The 20,601-nt window shown below is 38.5% G+C and overlaps 1 protein-coding gene across 7 annotated transcripts; it reads right to left on the bottom strand.

Moving 5' to 3' along the window:
* Positions 1–2,357: 2,357 nt before the first annotated feature.
* XRCC3 (X-ray repair cross complementing 3) lies at positions 2,358–20,215 on the bottom strand. Of its 7 annotated transcripts, none has more exons than XM_069783354.1 (8): positions 19,551–20,208; positions 18,695–18,792; positions 18,188–18,325; positions 17,099–17,311; positions 10,518–10,672; positions 7,989–8,201; positions 5,630–5,676; positions 2,358–3,951 (listed from the first exon to the last, which is right to left on the bottom strand). In XM_069783354.1, exons 2-8 carry the CDS (start codon positions 18,747–18,749, stop codon positions 3,888–3,890), a joined length of 885 nt encoding a protein of 294 aa, XP_069639455.1. In that variant the 5' UTR covers positions 18,750–18,792; positions 19,551–20,208; the 3' UTR covers positions 2,358–3,887. The 7 variants fall into 7 exon arrangements, with proteins under 7 accessions (XP_069639455.1, XP_009929053.1, XP_069639452.1 ...); XM_009930751.2 differs by having other exon boundaries at positions 2,358–4,550; positions 18,695–18,777; positions 19,551–20,205; XM_069783351.1 differs by having other exon boundaries at positions 2,358–4,550; positions 19,561–20,205.
* Positions 20,216–20,601: the final 386 nt, after the last annotated feature.

The following is a 20,601-nucleotide window of genomic DNA, read 5'->3' as shown; positions in this document are numbered from 1 at the left end:
TTGTGGCAAATTTACAGTGTCACAGACTTACAGAAGTATTGGTATAAACATGGGGTTTTGGTGGTTTTTGTTTGTTTTTTTTTTTTTAATAGTTTAGAATTGAGGGAAATCTTGAAGATCTACATTTGATTAATTTTCCCCTCAAATCATTCACAATAGTCTCAGTACACTGAATAGCCAAGGTCAGTAGTTTTGGTTTTGTTTTTTTTTTAAAAAAAGCCCAAAACAACAAAGCAAGAAGCAAAACACAGTGCCACCACCTGATAAAAGTCGAAAGACCTGAGCTGTTGAGAAGATGCTTATGCTCATAATGAAGTTGCAGACCTCTTTTTTAGTTATGGCTGCTTTTAAATAAGAAGTATTCAGAGAACTATAGTTGGAAGTTCATTTAACGCTCCAGCTACATTAAAAAGCTGGAAGCTGCTCTTAACAGTTGTGCTGGACACACAAAAGAGACTAAATTGTATACAGCATGGAACAAGCATAGTGAAGCAGTTTTTAAAACCAGATCGATCCTTAGGCTCCCTGTATTTATACTCGAGTCCCTATTCAAGCACAGAAAGTTACTGAGTCTTTAAATTATGTAATAGAAGCATTATACAGTAGCGGTGGTAGGTTACAGTATAATTAAGCCAGATGAGTTCTATGCAATCAGGAATGGTATTTTCTGTTTTCTAGGACCTGGTTTAAAAAACAAACCCAAAACCTAACAGCAGCAAAACCAGAAAACCATTTGTAATGTCAATGTATCCTTCTTGAGGAGAACTCCCCCCCCCCCGCCCCTGCAAATGTGGATTTCATGTTTGATTTAAGAAAAATAATAAACCTTCCAAGATTCGCTTTAAGATGCTGCATTTTGATCTCCATGTGTAGTTACTGCTTGTCACAGCTATGGATGAAATCCTGTTCAGAGGTCACCTGTTTGTCTTACCCCATAAAACTGTTGAAAATAAACTTCCACAAATGTTATTTGTAACAAGTAGTAGGAATTCACTGTGATTTCATCAAGAAACTTGTAATGAGATTGTTTAGTGTGTTTTACTACATCTGTTTTGTTAATAGGTCAGTTGTGGAACTTCTTTATCTTTAGCAACCACAAATGAATTTGGTTCTACTTTCCCAAAGCAATGTTTCCAGAACCCTATATGATCTTTCTGCTGAAAAAGGCATCTTTAAATACATCACAGATCTGTAGATTAATTTGAAACTGTTTAAAAGTTTCTCAAGTGTCACTTAACATTTCTTTTCAAAGTGCAGACAAATATTTAAATGTAGTATTACAGGATAAAGATGATACACCTAATACATTCTAGAATGTAAATCTTCTTTGTAAAAATTACTTCAATTTTTTCCTGTATAGAAACAAATCTCAGTTGTGAAATCCAAAGATGAATAAAGCTGTATAAAGGGAAGGTTCTTCAACTGCATTTATTAAAACTTAAGCATGTTTCAACACTTTTGACACAAGGCTTCAAAGAGGGCAGATGCTTTGTTCAGTCTTCATGAGGGTTTGCACCCCCAAAGTTGTACTTGCACAAGATGAACAATATTCTAGATTTCTGACTGCAGATGTAAGTAACTGAAGAAAGAGGTAGAAACTGCACATGAACGTTCAACTGCTGCGAGTGCTGTACTGTTGACTAGAAGTTTGGGGGGGGGGGGGGGGGGGCTGTTGCATTTTAGAGGTTCAGGGTTTGTGTGTGATGACGAGCTAGGAAACACACTGCAACATATTCCAACTCAGATTTAAGCCTTCAGCTGGAAAGTTAAATAAGAACCAACATGGGCAATGAATGGAAGAGTTGCTCAGGTAAGATGTTACTTAAATTTGTTGGTAAAAGTGTTTTTCACCAGCTAAACTGGGACTTTGGTTACAGACCTGTCTGTGACTTTAACACTTGGGTGTCATCCCTGCAAGCAGTCAGGTTGCAAAAAAAGTATCAAAATACTACAAAAATGAGCCTTAAGAAGTGTATTGGACTGTTCTGAACATGGTTCACAGTGAGGCAAGCTCCTGGGATTGGAGCCTGGGCATCAATGAGGCCTCTTTTGTAAATGAATGCCTGGGTAGGGGTTGACTGACTGCCATTTATCAGCTACATCTGTCTGTGGTGCTTTTTTTTAAGCTCAAATTAGTACAAGAGGATGAGCAATATACTGGCTTAAGTTCCTGTCCCAGATACACAGGCCAGGAATGGAAAAGAATAATTTGAGTGTTACCTATGCTGCATTAGTTTAGTTTATCTTCATTAAAATTGTGAGGAAGGAAGCATGGAACATAAGATTTGAAGACACAGGTAGCTATGCCTCTGAGCTGTAGGACTCTCACTTTTTCCTTAGATTAAGTACACAAAGACTTTTGAGCTTCATGGTTGGATTTTATTAAAAAACAGCAAAGCATGGTCATTTTCAAATACAGAGAATTAAGACATTTATTTAGAAAAGAGATTTAAAGACAATTTGTTATGCTATTTGCACAAGGTCCCCTTAGATGAAGGGATCTCAGAAGGCACTGAAGGCAATTCAGCCTTCTTTCTGCTTGCTTAGTTTCCTTCCTTCAGCTTCAAGCTGTGACTGTGCCTGTTCTCCTCAAGAACTTCCCTGCAGCAGTCACACAGTCCCTGTCTTCCTGGGTCTCTTCTCCTTGTGTCATACTTGGTTGTCCTCTGAGAATTCTTCTGTTGGAGTTCCAGCTGACCCAGTGTACAGCTAGACAAAACTTTTCCTTTCTGCTACCCAGCTGCATGCTTCCACAAGAAAAGACGGCTGCTATATCCTGAGAGTATTACTAGGGAGAGACAGCGGCTATTTCACTAATATAGTGTACCTGAAGAGCACAAAACGAATGTGTCTGGACTTGCCTTTTACCAAGTGATAGACATTCCTCTGAACTTGTGTTTATGGAAGAGATTTTATTGTTCAGCCTATGAGAACAAAAGGTTCTCATTTGCCAAAGACAGAACTGAGCAATGTAACTACACAGAAAAACCTAAGACTCTGGTAGACTTCTTGTTTGGGCAACTTGGGGAAGCAGGTAGAAGGAGGAAATCTGAAAGCTCAATGTGTGATACAAGTGAGCATCATACACTGATAAGAGCAGGCACCCACATAATATAGGCCAAATAAGGTCCAAGGCCTTTGGAAAATGTGCACGATTACATTCATCTAGCTTGCTTTCACATTGACTGCAGGAAAAAAAAAAAAACCTAGAAAAAGTAGATGTCATAGCAGTAGTCTGAGGACAACAGAAAAAGATGTGATAAAATAGTGCAAAGATGGAAAGAAAAACGTTTAAAGCTCCAACACCACCAACAAAAACCTGAGAAGAGTAATAGCGCCATGGATGGACGCAAATAGCTAAAGGTCCCTTTCAAAAGCACAATTTAGCCAAGAGCCTTGCAGTAAGGACAAACGATACTACAGGTAGCAATCCAGAAGCTGATCAAGAATGCTATCCAGATCCAACAAAACACAGAGCAGCCTGGAGCCTTGGGAAGAACACGAACAGAGCACTTGCTCTAAAACTACCTGCTTACACAGCTTCAGCGATGGGCAAACAGAACAAGGGGATGGCGGGGGTGTGGTATGTTATTTTTTTAAATGGAAGAGGCTTTTGCTATGAGGGAAAGGAACTGGAAAGCAGGAAAAGCATGGAGAAGAACTATTTCCAGAAAATCTGTAGAAGTTCTGTAAAGCTAGCATATGCCCATATAGTACAAAAGTACTACAATTTTAATTCTTACAGTAAGATGTTAAAATCAAATACCTTTCTGGTATTTTTTAAATCCTAGTAACAAGTAGTTTTAAAAGAGGATAGCTGCTTTGTGACAAAGCTGCTCTGTGTTATTTTTGATGCCCTACAGGTAGAAGAACGGCTGTACTTAATGTCAGCATGAGGCCCAGAAACACCAGCAAGCAATATTAACTGGTTGAATTTGAATCCCTTTGGGTCTGGAAACAGAGAAGATATACAATTGCAGTAAATACTGTTTCTAGATTGGCATGCTATTAAAACAAAATTAGAAATCAGGTCTCCCCTAACATAGATTGCCACATCACACTTCATTGTGCAGCCTCCACCTGCCCACAGGTTTACTCTCCTTCTGAATACTTGTCTCATGAGGAAAAGCTGCTAAACATATATCCAAGTATAAAAAGATCTTCTTTCACAATGTGGACAGGGCTTAATGTAGTCATATAACTATTTATGTATTTCAGCATCCATTTCTGTAATCCAGGAAGAGTCTAATTTTACCAATAATTCTTCCTGAAGCAAAGTAGTTTTGATGATACATTTTTGCAGCAGGATGCTTTACTATGCAAAGGATGTATTTATTCCTTTTACACCTTCCAGTTTTACTGTATAGTAGCAAGAGGATGGAGGGAGATGAGGAGCAAAAACTACTCTTAAAGTCCTCACACTTCCAGTGAGATGTGACGCAACTCCAGACGATTGTTCAGGTTGTGACATTCGGCTGACCATCAGTCTCATTAGCAGTTGATTTGCCCAGGTTATTCCAAGTGCTGGAGAAACTCTGTTATCCACTACACTATAAAGAAAGCATTACAGATTTCTGCATGTATGAATTTAATATGAAATATCTTCACTTCTGTTGTAACAAAATTACACTGGAAGAAATGATCTACTGTTTCTATATTTATTATTGTTTCCTATATTTAAAACTATAGATCTTCAGAGACAGAGATTACAGGGTATACTCACAAAATTATATGCTAGTTCTCTCTATAAGAAGGTAACAACTGGAAGAGAAATGCTTCTATACAGAATAATTCGGTCATTCTTCTAACTACAGCCATGGTGAATACCTGCCTCTGTCTTGAGGGGTCCCCTCTTGTGACAGAAAAATAGCAACAGAAAAATGGCTGAACTTTAAGTATTTGCAGTGTAAGTGTTGGCCCTGGATTCCATTCGAAGGTATATTTAGAAATGTTGGGTAGATGTAACACTGTGTATGTATTACTTTCAACCTGAAGCTTAAAATTATTTTTTTTCCTGAAAAAGGTGCAATCCCTCCCATAAAAGAATTACAAAATAACCAGGAAAAAAGATTGAACCTTATCCTTGTTCTGTGTCAATTTCTGAATCTGGAAGACATAAGCTAGGTGCTACATAAATGCGTTTTTGCAAGAAGTTAGTTATCTAGTAAATCAAGATTATAGTTAGGATTCAAACAACAAATATGTATGTTTGAAGCCTGTTAATATCTTGGTGTCAAAAGATACTTTTTTTTTGGACTGAAGCAGCCAACAAAACCAACCGATAAGGTTTGGTTGCTATATTTTTTTAAGCAGACAGAAAATGCACTCAGTTACATCAGAGACAAGAAGAGATGCAAAAGGGCTCTTGTTATGGCACCAGCCATTAACTCCAGGGAATTCTTCCCCCTAGCTTGCTGATTAGGGATTACCACCTAAGTGTATATGACAGTCTCTTCCTCTTTCCAGCACGTTAGTTATTGCTGATCCCCAGCAAATACAGGATTGCTGGGTAAATGCACTACTGATCTTAACATGCTCTGGTAGTTTATATTGGAGTTATAAAAAATATAGTGGTTAAATGCTCCTGTGTATGACATCGTTATTTTTCTGTTGTGGATTACTGACTTACCTACAACTGCACTGAGCAACTTCCGACTCACTCACTGCATCGGTCACCTAAAGCAGAGAAACAGCATTTGAAGTTGACCTGTAGTTACGCATTTGTTTTTAGCAAGCAGAAGAGCAGGGAAAGGAAAAAAGCCAAGAAAATCCAAGTTATGGGATCACATATTAAGCCGAGTTAGAAAACCATTATTCTTTCAAGACAAACTAAAAGGGAGTTGTGAAGCATTATCTTAGTTTACAGTGCTACAACTATTTAGACAGCTACAGCCTATATGAATTTAACTACTACTAGAAGCTTAATTTGTTTAAAATGCTTAATTTAACTACTACTAGAAGCTTAATTTGTTTAAAAGAAAAAAAAAATGGGCAAACAAAACCACCACACACACACACAAAACTGTTCTGTAGATAGATCTGTTTTCTGTAGATAAAAGGTACTGAAGCCCAAATCTCCAAAAGGTGTCCTGTTCTCAATGATTTCACTACCTTTGAAAGCCTGCTTAATGGAGCAGTTTGCCTTTGACTACAATCTAGAGAAATCCACACCTCCTGACTCCCTTTTGTCTTTTAATATCATGATTCTTCCACACCAGTTCTTCACAAAGTACAGCAAATTAAGTTATAGGTACTTCTCTAAATGTAATGTACAGAATAGATTACTTTACAGCCATAATCTTTCTCAATGTTATTATATTCACAGTTTACTTCTATAACTACACACTTGATGTAATGAGTCACCTTCCATTAGAACACAGTCCTGAAGGACTCTTTGTTAGCAAATGGTTGGACTGTTGTCATTCAGTGTCCAGCACTGACCTCATCTATTGTGAGCCAGCACCAATGGAAAACTCCCATCATGGGAAGGCAGATCTAAGTAGCTCATTTAAATGACTCTGTTCCCTCTCATGCTGAACTGTTCTAAGGTAGAGGCTGGATACATCTAGACTTGTCTTATGCTTAAATCGCACCTTCTTTTGCCTGCTAGATGGGCCCTCAAAACCCGCAGGAAAAAGGCAGACAGCCTTTTGCAAATGCCCATGCTCAGAGTATCCCAGAAACTAGCCAAGGAACTTGGTTGGCTTCATAGTGTAAACGCTGAAACACAGAAACCTTTGCTTGACAAAAAGCAAAATCCAAACCATGCTTCCCAAGGAGAACAAATTGTCTCTACTCATACCAACATTCAGAAAGCAGTTACAGGAAATCTCAGTTTTCCTTAAAATCTAGCTTGCCATATGAAAGATTATGCACGAAAAAGTTGGTTAAAAAAATTAGGAGTAACTCAAGGCTGAAATTTAAATACTACTAAATCTTAATAGGTATCTTATTGAAAATAAAAACACTGTGCATGCCTGAAAACTGTTCAAATTACTGCTATGTATGAATTCCAATACAATCCCTTCCAGTTATGGTAGTAAGTGTAAGGTTTTACACACTGCCCATTCTGTAGTTCCAGAACTACTCCTACGGAACAGAAACAAATAACAGTTGACTTGATGTTTCGAGAACCTCTTTCTTCCCGAGATAAAAATTCTTCTCGTTTATGACTTCTCAAGCTCAACTTTTCTCCCTACCTCTTTTCCGCTGCTGTGAGAAGGAAACCTCAGGGCTGAGTACTTATTCAGTTGATGGAAGGGCCTTCCAGAAAGGAAGCTTCCCAAGAGTGGCCTGCTTGCACATTTATCTACCCCCTTCTGAGGCCACATTCCAAGTGTGAATGCTTCATCTCCAGCATTCACATGCTCCTTCAATTTGCAATTAGACTAAGAGCAGTAGCACACCGCTTCTATAGGATAGAAGTTGTGTCTTGGCTAGTTTTCTCAAAAGAATATTCTTTTTGACTAGTATCATTGTGGCCTTTTTTTGGTTTCAGCTCGAGTCAGCTTGCATGCATTCTAATGCTTTAGTAATCTCAGCAGTTACACAAAAACGCTGAGCTACACAAAAATGCAGCAAGGTCCCTGGTGTTTCACTGTCTCCTGTATACGTGGAATATAACTGTGCAAGCAGAATTCCCAGAGCAATCCTGCTGGTGATGGCATTTGAAGCTAGTGTTAAGAAAGAACACTGTTATTTTAGTTTGATGCTTTGTGCAGTTGCTATACGTATCTGTTTTCATTAGCTTTAATGGACAACCTTTGAGAACATTAACAGGCTATAAAAGCTTAAAGGATATTCTTAAACTTTGAGAAGTTAAGACGTACTAGTTTAAGTACATCAGTTTAAGGAAGTTTCAGTTTCCATCAGTCATTAATATTCAGCTGACTGTTAAATACAACACCAAGAATCGGCATACACAGACCCCCGCCCCAGCCATTTATTAGATGGTCCCTATAAAATGAGAAGCAATTTTGATGTCATACCTGATTAATGCACATTATTGGAGTCCTGAATCTAGTGCTTAAACTGTGAAGCTGTGCTCCAAATGTCTGCAAATACCGAGCCTTCATAACAGAATCTGAAACTCCAAATTCACATCGGAACAAAGCGGCAATAGAGTCTATGACCACCAACCGCACCATGCCTCTTGTGAGCAGTAGGGAAATCCTTTTAGTAATGCAGTTGTGAAAGGTATCCTACCACAAAATACAGTCACTATTAAAACAGCTCAAATAACCAGATTTGTAAAATCAAGATAGTAACTACAGACATCATCACTGAAATATGAGTGGATGGAGTTTCTAATCATACAGTGAGTTTGTGGATCTTTAAGTCTCACTAGTAACCATTTTTCGCAAATGTTTTCTGGTTTTACCTTAAGAAAAAAATAAAGAGACCAAACTGCAATGTACAGTTATCTGCAGCTCCGACGTAAACCAATCATTTACTGACATTTCAAAATCTCAAGAATGCAATACTACAATCCTAAACCATTCCTATTTTGCAGGAGTGGTTCTCACAGAAACACTGAGGACACAAGACTAGCATTAAATATTCAAAACAGACGTTAGAGACTACGCTGCTGTTCCAATAACGACATATTAACTGTAAAATACATAGTTGCTACATCAAATCCATATTGATCAAGAGTCTTATAAATATGAGTAGCTGCAACTTATATCCTCCCTATTAAGTTTTACTAATTGAATATTTTGAAGTCACCAAACATTTCAGTTGCAAGAAGTTTAACAAGTATTTTGTAGGTGCAACTTCTATCACATAAGAATAATTATATTAGTCAGATGAAAGGTCCTTGTAGCCCAGTATCTTGTCTTTAAGAGGGTGGTCTACAGCAGCTGAGTAGAAAGGAAAAGCAGCTCATAGTGATAATCTCAACTTCTGGCCATCAGAAATTTCAATGTTGGCAAAAAAAAAGCAATAATGTGAGGCACAGTTCTTCTGATTGGTGCCACTCTTTACATCTAAATAGAGGTTCACATCTAAGAGCTGACATGCATCCGAAATTGCATATAATATCCTCCAGCATTCCACAACTTTTAAAACTAAATTGTAATTCTCAAGTCTGAATTACAGTAAGATCTAAAGATCTATTCTACTAAATGAGCTGCTTTTTACAAAATAATATTATACTATCAAAGGCTTTTTTTTTTTTTTTAACCTCGCTGGAAGAAATTACTCTGAGGTATAGATGACTGCTTTCCATTCTGGAAAATTTTTTTTTGTTTTGTTTCACTTAGTGGTATATCTACAGGAACCTATGTTGCACTTCAAACACTTCAGTGTTTTTATGTGGTCCTTCTGTTCATACAAGACTCATTCTTTTCAACTGAATACACAAACAACTGGATTCTTCAGAATGAAGCAAGTCAAAAAAATTTTTTTGTGCAAGAAAATACAGAACGTTATTGTGATTTGGGTTTCTACTTCAATTGCTATAATCTGCCTATCTCTATATAGCAATGCATTCTACATACATGGAAAGACACAAACTGAATCTATACATAGCAATACATGAATTGTAATAATCTATTGTATGGTTGCTGGACTTCCCAGTGAGTGTAGTGTTTTACTTTTAAGGGTATTTTAGAGAGATGTACATACTACTACTATAAGGTGATTCTTTCCTTTTTACAGTAACATACTCTGCAGCTTCCAGAAACTACAATTAGAACTTTAATTAATATTTCCAATGAAAGGGACACAGAAAAGGTAGCTTAGCTGCTGCCTGGACCACACAGCGAATAAGAAGCAAGCATACTAATGTACAAGATCTTCTTACACTTGCAAACTACAATTAAAAAACCCCATCAATTAGAATGATTTAACAAGTGCTACTTTTGAGTCTTAGAGAAAACAGAACTTCTGACATTCTATTGATAAAGAGCATATTCATGGCTACTTAAGAAAAAGCACAAAAATGTGGGTTCACAAGGCAAGAATACAGCACTGAAGTTTGTGTCTTCTCCCCTCCAATTCTAATATGACATCTTACAGGCAGAGGGGCAAGACAGCTGCACTGCTGTGGTTATTCTATGTCATTACCTATTCCAGGCACCATTTTTTATATCTTTTCCTCCCACCTGCTTAATTTGCAGTTTAACAGCTCTGGTGTTATATTGCAAGTTAGTCAGGATACACATGACCTTTTGCATATATATTTATATCCTGTCTCCCAACTCAATTGATCTCCCTAGGAGCTGCAGTAAAACTAGTATCAGTAAGTCTACTACATTTTAATAAACATAACAACTTACAAAAATCCATGACATGACTCATTCTAAAAAATATTAATAGTTATTTTTTAATATCTTTCATAATAAAACACTGTAATAGACAGTTCTCTAACAGCAAATTGCAGAGATTAAGAAGTATTCATTACAGATCCTAGTTCACTTTTAGCCTTCTGAAAGGTCTCCTGTATCAAAAAAACCCCTATGGTTACTGAATTATAGTGTAATAATTATGCATTCTTAATTTGTGCTACTACTTACTAGGTCTGCTGCATGCTCAACAAAAATACTGTTTCCAAATTTGATCTTCTGTATGATTTCAGCTGGAACATCCACACGCAGCTTATGTTGTTGATCTATGAGTTGTTGCAAACGTTTACTTGGGAATACATCTTCTGTACAAATGTACACAGCTCCTACAGTCAAGTAAACCACCTCTATTATTACAGCAGGGCTTTTACATATGCAGTTGTCTTAACAGCACAAAAATAAAGCAATACATTCTGCACTCAAAAGCTAGACATATGTACTTGGAAATTCATGTTACTTTTTTTTCTGCACCCATATTGAATCAGTGATGAATAACAAAAAAACCACTCCTATGACTTTCCTGTAGTTGCCAGGTCCTGCTTTTGGTGCCTGCTGACGCAATTGATTTTTGTACTCTCCACTAGGTGACACTCATTTTGCACAGCTGCGGAACACCTGACTACCTAACTTGGGTGATTACGAGTATCATAAATAGAGCAACACTGCACAGTTTGCCTGGTTTTGTCAGAAATCCAAAACACAGCACTATACTATGAAGAAAATTAACTATCCCAGCCAAAACCAGTACAACTAGTATTTTGATTAATTTCACTCACTGTTTTCAAGTTTCTTGGTTTTAAGTTTACATATGGAGGGGTACTTATTGCCACAAGTAAACCAGTGTAAAGAGGATCACTCATCCAATCTCAGTCCAATTAACTCTTCCTGAAAATGGTAGATTAGATAAAAAGCATTATACTTCAATCACATTACTGTGATTGCTGTCTATATATTTTTACTGTGGTTTCTGGTTAATAAGTGTGCATTACTGTAGAGAAAATTAACCATACACATCAAAGATGTTGGGGAAAGAAAACAGAAATACATACAATATTTTCTTTATAAAAAATTTTTACTGTTATTGCAGAACTAGCCAGAATTATCAGCTAATACTTACAGGGTTACAGCTAAGGATTAAGTCCACTCACTAAAGTGGTTGAAGCTGCTAACACAGCTTGGCAGCTGATGTACTTGGCAATACGAGACATCCAATGGTCCATCCCTACACTAGCTCTCCAGGGAGGAGAAAGTCCCATTTCCAGATACAACTTCCAAATCCTCTATATATTCCACTGAAAAAAATATGAAACTATATCCAATAGCAGAAACTGAAACATCTCAGGACTGGATGAAGTAAAAATTGATGGTTACTTTATCAAGAAAAATATTTTGCTGATGGACACCTGTATAACACAAGGTATTGAATTCTGAGAATCTTCTATATAAGACAAAGATGAGCCTAAGCCTAATTTTCTTTAGGACTAAACTTGCATCTTCAGCTTAACTCTCCCCAACTCCACTGTAAATTCTTATGTAAATCACCCTACTTCATATGTGAAACATTTAAAAAAAAATTATTTTTCCAATACAGTCTTATTTTTAAATACTCAGAAAGCTATCAGATAAAGCAAAAAAAATTACCCATGCCCACTAATTAAAAAAATTGTCTTTGACAAGTGAGAATTAAAGACCTTCCTCAATTATTAACACATGGAAAAATACTTCATCATCATCCACACCTTCTATAGGATGTACTGAAATGTTTCCACAATTTCTATTTCCATTCTACCTAATAACAGGTTCAAATAATAATTTGGCTCCTTTTTACTTTCTTTGGCCCTGGCAGCAATAGCATTTATCACTAGAATATTCAAGTCTCTCTTCTTAATTCCCCAATTTCATTACTTACATACTTATGTCAGAAGGAACGGAGGCTTGTTAGCAGTTTACAACATTTGACAGCGAATAAGGACTACAATAAAGCATTAGTGATCAGAGCAGTCATGATCTGATCACGATTCCTAAACTACAACATATAAAAAACTAAGAAGTTGAACCATGAATATTTTCTGTACTTTTCCCACTTTTTTCCTAGCATTAGAGTGGATGGAATTCAGAATTTTAAACTGTGGGTGTAAATGCTGTCTTCGGTAATTACAACTGAAGTAATTTGCAATACCTGTAGACACAAATGAGCACATATACAAGTTTCCATCAGCAAAGGAGGAAAATAAAAAGAGAAAGTAAGTCCACAGTTACTTAAATCCATTAAGTTTATAGTGACATCAGCAGTTTGTTGAATACTATCTGAACTTGTATGAAGCTCAGGCGAGGAAAACACAGTAGATTATTAATTATATCACTTAACTGCTTAAGGCTTTTTAAATAGCCAATTATTAAACAGTTAATTAGGTGAACCTTAACTTTCTTGACTATTTCCCTAGGTTAATTTCTCCTAACTGAACTAATTTTCATATCACTCTCCAACTTGACAGTGACAGCTGAGTATCAAATAGGCAGGTGAGTATCTTTATTAAGGGCAGCTCATGCATTCCTAATCAGATTTTCAGTTTCACAATTTCTAAAAAGCCGGTAAGTCAAGAAAAATTTCTAATCACAAATTTGACATTATGTATATCTAGCACCGATACTCACTTGATAAGCCTATTATGTCTTGCAATACTTACACCACAAAACTGAAATGAAAATCATCATGGTGCAAATTCAAAACCAAGTGAACAAAGAAATAAAGAAACCCCACCATGATATGTAGCTTCCTTAAGCACATGTACTTTCTGAATTTCATACTTACAAATGCTATGCTAAATTGTGTTAGCATAGTAACTTACAGTTCCTAAAGTAAAGTGGTCTGGACTTCTCAACTACCATTCTTATTCACAGCCGATTGCCTTTTGCATAACATTGCCTAATTGTGAAAGAAAGGGATTTCTTTGCCATGAATACTGGCTCACACAGAAATCATCTGCATTCTAAAAATCAGACCTGCCTTAAACAGTATGTCTCCTGTTCTCTCCTTGGTTTACTTTAAAAGGATGGAATGTCCGTTACTTGAGACTTGCTGGTTTTTCAAATGTAGATTTGCATTTCTAGATAGGTCGGTGCTCCATTGATTAAATAACTGTACTTCGTTCCAGAGTTATTGCAACATTCAAGACATTTCAAAACAGAAAACCTGAGAAAGTTGCTGAAAAAAATATATTTTTTCCAAAATTAACTTATCTGGAGAAAAAGAAACATAAAATTCTCCTAAGAACAGTGATAGAAACAAACACAAGGCAAAAGCAGAAGAGTATAAAATGATCAAGCAATCTTACTGTATTACAAACATACATGCAACTGTGGCCCAGTTTCACATTTATACCTGATGAACAAGTAAATCGAGGCAAACAAGGTAATCCTACAGTTGTAATATATGTAGGCAAAAAAGAACAGCTGGAGAAGCAAAAATCTGGTCCTCTCTGCTCCACTGGTCCAGCAACCTAGATTTAAAATTCCTGATCAATAGATACATACCATTCTCTTCGTAAAATCATGACAGCAATTTTAAAGTTCAAGTGAACAGATTTATTCTGGTTAATTTTTTTTAGTGAAACACTTGTATAAAAAAAAATCAAGAAGATTAATTCCTTCTTAAGAACAGTTCTACTTCATAGACTACCTCCTGCCTCAGTTTAGTTTTGTAAATACCAGCATTCAGTCACCTGCCAATCTTCTACTCTGCTGTAATGTTTCTTGGACACCTGTTAAATATACTACAGCAGATATTGTACTCCGAGTACATAATTGGTCCATTTGTGATTTCTCCAAAATACACAGTGGGACAACTTTCCTTTCTTTAAGTGCTGCTCATTTCACAAAACAATTATGTAATTTTCATCTTGAACTTTAAGGGAGTTAAGCCACATAAAATACATCAGATGAGCTTTGCCTTGGCTTAAAATTTGAGTTTCACAGTACAATGACAATAGCACTCTTTCCTACTGGACCTTCATCAACCCTCTTCAACTTCTGTTTGTGGTCTTCAGTTTGAACTACAATGCAACATTTGTTTAAGGAGAATACACACCCGTGCATTAAAAATACAGGAGATGCTTTACAACAAAGTTACAAGGGCTAGAAGAGATTGACAAATAACTAAACTCAATATTAAAGACCGATGTTGTTAGATGCCTAATTATGAGGCAAAAGCACTCAATATTCACATATATTTAAAGATAAGTGAATTATCATAACCTAAACAAAAAGGGGAGACCAGTACAACACAAACAGAAAAGCCTATGGCATTGTGCTATCTACAGTTTATTAGGAACCTGTCAACGCTGAGAACAAGTCAAGAGTCACGGTAGTTACCACTTTTGAGAAAGAAGCTGAGACATGCTTTTAAGAAGCAGTCATTCCCAGTGATCATATAAGCATCTTTCACCACAGGTCCACAAAAACCAAACAGAAATCAGCTATTTCATCAAATCCCAGTGCTTTACCATTATTTAGGCTGATAAAAGTGCTATGCTGGTTGTCGACCAAAAAACATCCCAAAACCAAACAAGCAAAAATAAAAAACACTAAAAAACCTCACCCTCAAAGAAGGATAAATTTTGAGTCCTATGAACATAATGTCATGCACCAAACCAGCTTGTTACCAAGAATCAGCAGCAAACATTTTTTTCTAGTTCAGGATTCTAATATGGATATAAATTTGTCACATTATATTCATTTATTACTTATGAATATGGACATATAAAATAAATTCAGCCAACATGAGATTGACCATAACTGACATTCTTAGAATGGCAGAAAGATAACCTGGAGGCAAAGGATGTCCTATTTTCTTTGTTTGCTGCCAACCTCCTAGCACTGAGACTCATAAACAAGATTAGCACTAAGTCAAATGAAGTAAATACACAATAAATCTATACTGTCTAAAGAAATGTATTTCAACATCACCACCTAAGAGAAGGGAAGTTTCTAGCACTAAAAAAAACCCAACCAAACAAAAAACAACCCACCATAATTTTAAATCATTAGCAAAGTTTTAGCACTGAGATTAATCTTCTATTGGTGGTGCTAGACTTCTGTGATAGTTACTAAGCATTGTCATTCTCAAGTTTCCTAAAGAATAAAACTCCTCATACTTAACATAACTTTTAATTCCTGTATTTCTCATAAGAGACTCAACAGAACCCTTATTTATAGACTGCAGAGAAATCAAGTTTCATTTTCTGAGTGCTATGCAAACAATATCTGCTGCTATGACTGTATGCAGTCTAACATATGGCAAGATAACCACACTGAGAGTTAAAAACTGCAAGAATTAGGATTCCACCAAACCCTTAGCTCTCCAACTCCTGCAGCAGGATATTTCTACCTTCTATACCTTTAAGATCCTCAAACACTCTCTCCTCTCAGCCTTTCCAAAACGCTCCGGTTCTCCCACAGGAGCATTGATATGATGGCCATTCTATCCCATCTTCTGTGAAATGCTTAGGAGTGGGTAGATGGGGAACACAGACATGACAAAGCAATCATAATGGCACCGAGTGCTAAGTGCATAAGAAACAAGAACCATCTTCAAACACAAATAATGAAAAGACTTGCCATTTTGTAGCCCTACAAGGAAGCCTGTAGTCTGGTGCAAGAGACAAGCGTGCCATTAGGATGTTGGGCACCTTCTCCTGTACTCCGTTCTGGTTTGTTCCTTTCTTTCAACATAAATAGGGAGAAATGCTGGGGCATGAATAAAAATGTATTCGCATTCAAACTATTTGCAGCAGTTAGCAACAACACATGAAGGAATAAAAGAAAAATATATTAGTGTCCTGGTTTCTGCTGTGATTAATGATGTAACTTAAAGCAATGTAAGCCACAGGCTAATTACTGCCCTTTAAGCAAGATCTTCATCTGGACTTTCCATGATTTTTCCACATGGGTGGATACAGTACAAGAAATAATTAAGTTTCCCCACAACAAACCGCTGGGCTGCCAAATTAAACCCAGCGCTGCATGGAAAGAAGAGCAAGATCACAGCCAAAACACACCTAAGGCAGACTACCAGGACACTGAATTCTCAGAAGTGACACAAGTTTCCTCCCTTTCTAAGACAGCATATGATACTTAATAAAAAAAATAAAAAAAAAAAAGATGAGTTAGATTAATGTGATAGATGGTTAAAAAAACCATACTCTAATCAAAGAATAAACCTACTTACTTTGGCAAAACCAGGAAAATCGCAGGTACAAAACAATGTCAGCTTTCTTCAATTAGATTTCCATCAATTTTACTCTGTAAATCACTTTAATTATTGTTATCAAACTAAATATTCTTTGAAATTTGAAAGCCCCAACTAGGGAATATATACCCAAGATCTTTGTGCAAAATTATCTGACAAGCTGTTTTGCTGTGGTTGTTACCTGAGGAGTCAGTAAGTACTTATGACAGCACTGCTTTTCATATATTGTTTGCATGTGTCTAGTTTAATCCACAGCAGCAGGCAGGTAAACAACAGCCAAGAGTAATTTTGTATTAAATTATGTTGTGATGCAGGGCATATGCACAGCATGCTTTTCTCTCTATAAAGATGCATCGCTAACTAACTAGCTTACTACTTATGCTATCGCAGAAGGGCAAGACATGCACTAAACATGTGCATCTACTTCAATGCACTGGTGAAGTTCTTAAAGACAGTATATTCCTCCAAATGGCAAATTAATCAATATTTACATTTCAGTACTTACCAGATTCTAATCCACCATATTTGTAAGGATACTGCACACAAAGGCATAGTTGTAAACTAATCTGAGTCTTCCCAGCAGAACTTTCCCCGGCAAGTTCTGTGATTCCCACTAAAGGAATGCCACCTTTTAACAAGGTATCTAGTACTGAACATCCTAGGCTTAGCTTCTGGTGTTGGGAGGTGAGATGATCTTTATCTTGGCAGAGCTGAAGTGCTGCAGAGTTTTGGATTTTTTTTAATAAGTAAAAAAGAAAAAAAAAAAAAAGGAGTTTCATTTAGTATCTTTCTAACACACAATGATACAAAATAGAGGCTGTATACCAGCTTTGTATCTACAAGGGATGCTTTCTTTATTGATGGGAATTTTTTCAAATTCAGCCTGGTCTTCCCCACCTCCCTTTCCCCACAGGGCCTACTAACTGAATGCCTGTTCAAAAATTGATAGTTTACACTGAGCCCTTTCCTCTTCTCAAACTTTTTTTCCTTTCTCTGCCTCTAAGGAGTCTCTGTGGAAAGCTACACTGGGCAAATACTGCCAGCAAGGTTCAGACACAGCAATTCTGAAAATGGAAAGCTATAGCAGATTATGAAGCAGCGTACCAGGCATCAGGCCAAGGCCTGAAGATATATGTAAATCGCAAGAAAATAACTTCTAAGTACAGAGCTGCCATGAAGCGTTTGTACAGGAGGAGCTATTACATTCTGCTTGGTTTGGGATGAGGTGTTCATACCAAATCAGTTCATATAGTTTATAATATATCATATAAATTTTTCAACTAGTCTTAGTCCAAAAGGGAGAGGGAATCTTTTTTTGGTCTAATCAAGTTTTCCAGACTGGAGAATCATTTTGTCCTGTTTCAGGCAGGCTTGATCCTGAAGAATGACACCCATCCACTTCCATCTACCTTCAAGGTCTCAGAGGAGTTGTCCTTAGGAAAGTTAAATAACTCACTACAGCATAACAAAAACACTTGCCTTTTCATTTTCAGAATCACATTACTGTGTCCATGAGGAGCCGAAACTTTATTTTATCCCGGTGATGGTATTATAAGATTTAAGTAGAACACTTTTTTTATATTGACTATATTACCTGTAAGCATACTATTTCTCCTCAGCATGTGAGAGACTGTTTTCAGTAAGCACTGTATATCTGCACTGGATAGTTTCATCAATCTTTGCAAGTCTGCTCCAGAAAGATTTAAAATCTCTTTTATTGATTTTATGTCAGCTGAAATTAGAAGAATTTTTATAAATACTTGTGGCTGGATTACGGTCTTATGCACAAAAGAAAAAGTTTTCCCACTTCCTACTAATCATTTACTTGAAGTTTATCTACACTGCATTCCTGCAAGCTAGGCAGTCAACATTCACTTTCAATATATCGACACATGCTATACAATTGTTTGGAAAATTATTATTGAAGCATGGGGAAAAGCCACTACTTCTGATTACTCAAAAAACTTGCTTATGAAATACTTAATTACTGTTCTAAAATGTTACTGTACATCTATATGCTTACACCCACAAACACACATTTATGTAAAGGAAGACACTATGGTGACAGACCTATTAGGGAAACATTGGCAAATTAAATTACCTTTCTTAAGGGCAGCAATTACTTTAGGGTTCAAGTCAAACTGGTCCCAGTCCATTTCCTGATACAGCACTGAGGCGAATTATCTGTTATTAAAGTGGCTTTTATCAGATACACATGCAAGAAAAAAAATAAGCATTATTCAACGTGGAAAGTTTGTAGGAATATTCTTTTTTATTTTTTAACAATGTATTTATCAGTTATCTTAGAAAAATAACAACGATTCAGCACACTGGCAGAAGTATTCTCAGATGGCTGTTTACATATATGCTGTTAAAGGGTTCAACTGACAATACTGCAGCTAAGAATTACTAGTAATTTTAACTGCTTGCAATTCTGCATAGTGCTTCTGCTCTGGATTGAAGCTCGCAAATACGTTAGACAGTCATTTCTAACCTGCCGCTCTTTACATGAGCCTTACGTTTTCAAATAGAAGATCTCATGCACGTGCAATTTGGAATGACCCAGGACTATTCGTACATTGGACAGTGAAGCATATTTTGATCTGCTTAAAGCAATTTAGCGTTAAAACATTAAAATCAGTTTGCTTCTTATAACAACATTAAACGCTCTTTTTAATAGTTTGATCTAAACCACGGTAGTTTAGCACTACAGCTGCCTAGAAGAGTACTGTGAGGTTTGTTACCGTTATTCAGATCATCTTTATGAAGGATTGCGGCGGACACACAGGAGTTCTATAAGAATATATGACTTAACGAACAATCCCTCTTTTAACACGGGGAAGGAGAGGTTGCCGTGGATCCCCATAACAGAACAAACGCAGGAAAGGAAACCCGTTATTTTTAAGCAACACCTATTTAAAGCAACATTCTGACGAGAGCTAGAGGCCGAAACTTACTGAAATGAACCATGATTATGACGACCTTGGCCAAGCCGTTTTGCGCGCTCCACTCACGCGAAGCCACTCCACCGCAGCTACTGCCTGAGGCACGGGGAAGAGCGGGAGGTCACCGGCAGCCCGTGACTGGAAAGCCAGGCGTGTCCCGCGGACGAGGCACCGAGAGGGGCCGCCCGGCTCTACCGCAGCCCACCCTGGCACAGAGAAAGGTGAGCGGCAACACCCGTCCGCGGCCCCTCCGTCAGCGGGGAGGGCGGCGAGGGGCGGCTGCGGGGGGGGGGAGGGGGAGCAGAGCAGCCGCAGCCGGGCCCGCACCGCCGCACCGCCCGCCTCGCAGCGCCTCCGGCCCCGACAGGAGCCGCCTCGCCGCTGCCGGCGCCCTCCAGGGGGCCTTCGGTGCGGCCCGGAGGGCGGCTGGCGGCGGCGGAGGGGCGGCGGCGGAGGGACAGCGGCTCCCGCCGCAGGGACGGGGGTCCGGGGGCAGCGCCGCCACACCGCCCTCACCCCCGTGACGAACCGCCTCCCGCCAGAGCCGCCGCCAAAGGCCGTAGCCAATCGGCGAGCAGCTTCCCTGCGACGTCGCTAGTCGGAGGCCAATCCAAACTCCTCAAAGCGACCGCTCCGGCAGGACAGCCAATGGCAGGGCACTGCTCAGGGAGCGGGGGGGCGTTCGTCGCCGCCGGGGGGTGGCACGAGCGCCTCGGGGCGGGGCGCTACCCCAGCAGCCACGGATCCTCCGCAGCGCCGCGGCCAGCTGAGCCCTCCCCCTGCGCGGCCCTGCTCGCTGATTGGCTATCGCGCTTCCTCGGCCGAGGAATACGGGGGCGTGACTGAGGCACGGACGCCCCGCGTTTCCGGGTTGCGGGGAGGGAGGGGGCGGCAATTCCCCTTGCGCATGCGCCTCGAGCGCCCAAAAGGGGTGGGGAAGGAATAACACGACAGCCTTAAAGCCCAAGCCGGAGGTGATTGGCTGGGAAGTCCGGAGCCAGTGTTCTATTGGGCGCCTGGGGCGGGTGCGCGGAGACTGGCGGCTCCCTGCTTTCCATTGGCC

The sequence above is a fragment of the Haliaeetus albicilla genome, chromosome 5 (genome assembly GCF_947461875.1).
Source record: "Haliaeetus albicilla chromosome 5, bHalAlb1.1, whole genome shotgun sequence".
Taxonomy (NCBI): domain Eukaryota; kingdom Metazoa; phylum Chordata; class Aves; order Accipitriformes; family Accipitridae; genus Haliaeetus; species Haliaeetus albicilla.
Note: the sequence above shows the minus strand (reverse complement) of the source record. Positions and strands in the feature narration are given on the sequence as shown.

Bases quoted from the DNA above. Each gene is read 5' to 3' on its own strand.
- XRCC3 (XM_009930751.2), bottom strand. From the start codon at position 18,749: ATGGACTGGGACCAGTTTGACTTGAACCCTAAAGTAATTGCTGCCCTT. The intron at 18,326-18,694 runs GTAATTTAATTT...TTCTAATTTCAG, and splicing joins AATTGCTGCCCTTAAGAAAG to CTGACATAAAATCAATAAAA. The intron at 17,312-18,187 runs GTAATATAGTCA...AAAACTCTGCAG, and splicing joins GAGAAATAGTATGCTTACAG to CACTTCAGCTCTGCCAAGAT.